Source organism: Arachis ipaensis, chromosome B09, assembly GCF_000816755.2.
Source record: "Arachis ipaensis cultivar K30076 chromosome B09, Araip1.1, whole genome shotgun sequence".
NCBI classification, from domain to species: domain Eukaryota; kingdom Viridiplantae; phylum Streptophyta; class Magnoliopsida; order Fabales; family Fabaceae; genus Arachis; species Arachis ipaensis.
In genome coordinates, this window is record NC_029793.2 from 4,983,496 (window position 1) to 4,988,162 (window position 4,667).

A 4,667-nucleotide genomic window follows, 5' to 3' on the forward strand; every position below is an offset into this window, starting at 1 on the left:
CGTGACACAAAAAATGTTGAACTTAATTTGTTTTTTAAGAGACTTGATTTTTTTTTTTTTTACCAAAAATAGGAGACTCGAAGCCGCAACCTTTTGAGTATGGGGAGACTATGTCATTTGAACTATAACTCATTGGCTTTAAGAGACTTAATTTGATCATTAGATCTCAATGGGCTAAATATAACGACATAATTTAATCCATTTGGGAATTAAATTGAATCTTACATCTTTATTATTGGACTGTTACAAACTTACAATGACAATTAATTGTACTCATAGGTAGTTTATTTGAAAATGTTTAATAACTAAAAAAATTGAATTAAGATCAGTCAAAAATAATTAATAAATATTAAATAAAATAAGTTTATTATTTTTTTTGGTCTACTTTAGCATTATCAGATTGTTGTTATTTTGCTCCATTTAAAAAGGAGTTGATAAACTAACCTTTAGGGCTATCAAACGGGCTAGCCCAGCCCATTTAGGCCCGACCCATTAAGTCCGCTTTATTTGCGGGCTAGAATTTTCTAACCCGGACCGTTTATGGTCAATTCGATGGGATAAACGGGCCAGTCCGTTTATTATTTTATTTTATTTTTGAAAAATATTTTTGATAAAAAATACCACTTTTAGGTCAAAAACCATTAAAAAATAATATTTTTTTTAATTGATGGGTTATATCTTTTGAACTGCATTTGATTCTGAGAATAAGATAAAACAAGACACTGAGAATAAAATACAAAAGACAGAGACACAAAATTAGTGTTCTTATACTTTGTTTGGTGATAAACTAAAATAAATTATCAACATCTAATTTATTTTTATTTTTTATTCAAAAATTTTGAAAAAAAATATAATTATGAAAAATTAATAAAAATAATGAAAGAAAAAGTAAAAAAAAAAATAAATTGTGTCTCTTGTTAATCTCTCTGTGTCTTTTTTGTTAGGTTAAATACAAAATATACTAATTCAGTGTCTCTAAATTCAATATCTCTATCTATATCTTATTTGTCAAATACAATTTTGTATTTCTATATCTCTGTCTTAATTAGGGGTGCGCATGGCCCGGCCCGGCCCGAAGACCCGACCCGGCCCCGAACACTTTACGGGCTAATTTGGTGCAATTTTACCGGATCTATGGCCGGGTAAGGGTCTCAAAAATAGACCCGGTCATTATTTCAGGTTGGGTGGGCCATGGCTCGGATCACCCAAACTCGGCCTGGTGGCCCGGTCATCATACACAATTAATATTTTGTGTTATTAGTGATGGATAATGGTTATTCTTATGTGGAATTTAAGTATTGAAAACCTTAATATTTTGTGTATTAGTTATTATAAGACTATAAGTTAATGTTTTATGTTTAAAATGCATAAGATTTTAGGGTAATGCATAATATTGTGTTATTTATATTGATTTAAATATTTGGTGTTATTAGATAATATTAGTATTGATTATGGTTATGATTTAATTTTAAGAAGAGTTGGTTCTTGTTATATTTTTCTAAGTAAATTTTAGCATGTCAAATAATGGTTGGAGTTTTGGAAATTTGGATATTCTAGGGCTGTCAAACGGGCTAGCCCGCCCATTTAGGCCCGGCCCGTTAAGCCCGCTTTATTCGTGGGCAGAATTTTCTAGCCCGGACCGTTTATGGTAAGCCCGATGGGTTAAACGGGTCAGCCCGTTTATCATTTTATTTTATTTTTTGAAAAATATTTTGACAAAAAATATCACTTTTAAGTAAAAAATCATTAAAAAATATATTTTTTACTTGATGGGTCGGATCAGGAGAAATATTAGCTAAAAGTGCTATTTTTTTTAAATATAAAAAAAAATTAAACGGGCCACTCATTTAACCCGCGGACTAGCCCGTTTAACCCGTCATTTTTTTCGGGTTAATCCGGCTCAGTCTGTTTAGTCTGAAATTTAAACGGGCTTAATTTTAGAGGCAAAGTCCGCCCATTTAAACGGATAAACGGGTTGGCCCGATGAATTTAGACTATTTTAACAGCCATACTAACCTCTGATTGGAATTCTTTGTAGCCTTGTCTGGAAGATACCGAAAGCAATTTGACGGCAACTTGAGTGTGATCTTGTAGAAGGCCAAGATAAACTTTTCCGAATCCTCCTTCTCCAATTATTGTTTTGAAGTTATCAGTAATATTCAGAATCTCAGTATAATTGAATGCTTTTTGTTTTGACTCCAAACATACTTCTTTTCTAGAATCCAACTTGTCTTTGGTGGGGATATATAGAGTTGGACCTTTTAATGTACAAGGACATAATATAAATATGAAAAAAAAAATGTAATGTAAAAACTTAATTGAAAATTTGATAAAATTATAAGAACCGATAGAATAATGGATTATTTATTTTAAAGTTTCTTAACCAAAAAGTAAAACTGTATAATTTTGAAAACAAAATTGTCAAACGCTTGAATATATATGATTCTTTTGATAAATATAATTCTAAAGATATATGTAATACACTGCAATAATATAAACATGCAAATTGAATATTATTTCATTGCAACAATATCATTTGTTATTAACTACTATAAAGGAGGATTCGATCTTACCTTTCTGTCTTCTTTTTGATATCCAAAATCCAAGGACAATGAAAAGGATGACAATTAAAGCTGGAAGTGATGCAATAAGTGGTACAAAAATGTTCTTCTTATTGCATGAATATTTCATACATAGATTAGGATTATCAGCCACACTGAAAAGGGATTTCAGGGGTGCCATGACTTTAGTTATTACATATATACATAAATTACTAACCAACTTAGAAAGGGAAATTAAACCCATAAATTATAAAAAGTACCTTAATTGCAAAGACTTATTATCTGCCTTCTTCAATAGATCGGTGCACCAATTGTTTTAACCGTTGATTTTAATTAATATATATTATATATATTTTTTATAATTCAGATCAACGGTTAAAATAACTGTAGTACCGGTACTCCCGGTACACTTGAAATGTTTCCAATACTTTAATTTGTGAGAAAAATAAGTAACTTATTGCCCCAAAACTTGCTTCTGTATACATAAGAATTCTAGTTCTATACTCACAAAAGTTCTAGTTCTGTAAAATATGAGAACGAAATATTTATCTGCCCACTCAATTTGCTTGACCTAAGGTTCCTGCTCGTGATTTACAATTTAGTGGTAATAAATTAAAAAAAGTGCAAATATTAAATTAACATATAAATTTATACATGGAAATTAAAGAAACTTTCATTGTTATCTTGTATATTTCTCAAAGCTAATAAGCCTAGAACTCACAAAGATTTGATCCTTGCATTTTTGTGTGAGGTACAATTGAGACCCTCCCATGTAAACTGTGTAGGACGACATGGATCACCTTGCCAATTCAACTTTGTAATTTGGTAAACGCTTTTTATGTCCTCTATTGCAGACACTAAATGCAATCCATACAATAAATACATAAATAGAATTCAGGCAATGGTGGTAAAAAATATTAATATTAGGATAAATTACTGGTTTAATCCTTAACATTTTGGTTAAATTTCTTTAAATAATAATAATAATTATTTTTGTTATCTTTCTCTTATTCTTTTGCTACTTTTTTACTATTAAATTACTAAAATCACTCCTGTAACTATTACAATTATGATTTTATTGATTTTTGTTCTTATCTAAAAAAAAATCACAAGGAAAAAGCTTAAATATTTAACTTAAATATTATGATTAAAAATAGGGGTGTGCATGGGTCGGGTGAAACCGGATTTGATGTGACCCAGACCCGGCCCGAAATATATACCGGACCTATTTATTAGACCCAAACTCGGTCCTAAACCCGATGAAACCTATACACTTTCGGGTCACGATTATACCGGGTAAACACTGGGTGAAAACCGGGCCGTTAACATTACATTACCTTGATACCTTCTTATAAACTAGCATGTGAAAATATCCAAATTTTCAAGACTCCAACCATTATTTCACATGGTAAAATTCCCTTAGAAAAATATAACAATAACCAACTATTCTCTAAAATTAAAGCATAACCATAATCAATACTAATATTGTCTAATAACACCAAATATTTAAATCAATATAAATAACACAATATTATGCATTAGTCTAAAATCTTATGCATTTTAAACATAAAATATTAACTTATAGTCTTATAATAACTATAATATTAAGGTTTACAATACTTAAATTCCACATAAGAATAGCTATCATCCATCACTAATAACACAAAATATTAATTGTGTATGATGACCGGGCTACCGGACCGACTTCGAGTGACTCAAGTCATGGCCCGGACCCGACCCGAAATAATGACCGAGTCTATTTTTGAGACCCTTACCCGTTCTAAACCCGGTGAAATCACACCAAAATAGCCTCTAAAGTGTTCGGGACCGGGCCAGGTCTTCGGATCGGGCCGGGCCATACACACCCTAATTAAAAATAAGAGAAAGTCTAGGAGGCTAGAAACTTTTGTATTTTGTGGCCAACACTTAACCATCAAAAGAAAAATGAGTGATCTCCCACCATTGAATATAATCTCACATCATTAAAAATACTATTATGGCTAATTGATGATTATAAAATACAAAAGTTGTTGATTTCCTAACACTCCTCAATAAATAATACTTAATATTGTTAGTACTTTAATATTTGTTATTGTAATTAAATAT

At 30.6% G+C, this 4,667-nt stretch overlaps 2 protein-coding genes across 3 annotated transcripts in view; both read right to left on the bottom strand.

Moving 5' to 3' along the window:
- Window positions 1-2,856, bottom strand: part of LOC110267101 (receptor-like protein kinase At3g21340) — a 10,389-nt gene extending 7,533 nt beyond the window's left edge. The window contains exons 1-3 of one of the 2 annotated variants that reach the window (XM_021112244.1): window positions 2,822-2,856; window positions 2,574-2,716; window positions 2,017-2,258 (exon numbers count right to left, since the gene is read on the bottom strand). In XM_021112244.1, coding sequence (XP_020967903.1) covers window positions 2,017-2,258; window positions 2,574-2,691 — 360 coding nt within the window. In that variant the 5' untranslated portion in view covers window positions 2,692-2,716; window positions 2,822-2,856. Of the gene's footprint in view, window positions 1-2,016; window positions 2,259-2,573 lie in introns of both variants that reach the window. The other variant, XM_021112243.1, reaches the window with a different exon arrangement.
- Window positions 2,987-4,667, bottom strand: part of LOC107618981 (probable LRR receptor-like serine/threonine-protein kinase PAM74) — a 4,384-nt gene continuing 2,703 nt past the window's right edge. Inside the window, exons 4-5 of the mRNA XM_021112242.1 lie at window positions 3,283-3,418; window positions 2,987-3,141 (exon numbers count right to left, since the gene is read on the bottom strand). Of these exons, the coding sequence (XP_020967901.1) occupies window positions 3,066-3,141; window positions 3,283-3,418 (212 nt within the window). The 3' untranslated portion in view covers window positions 2,987-3,065. The remainder of the gene's footprint in view (window positions 3,142-3,282; window positions 3,419-4,667) is intronic.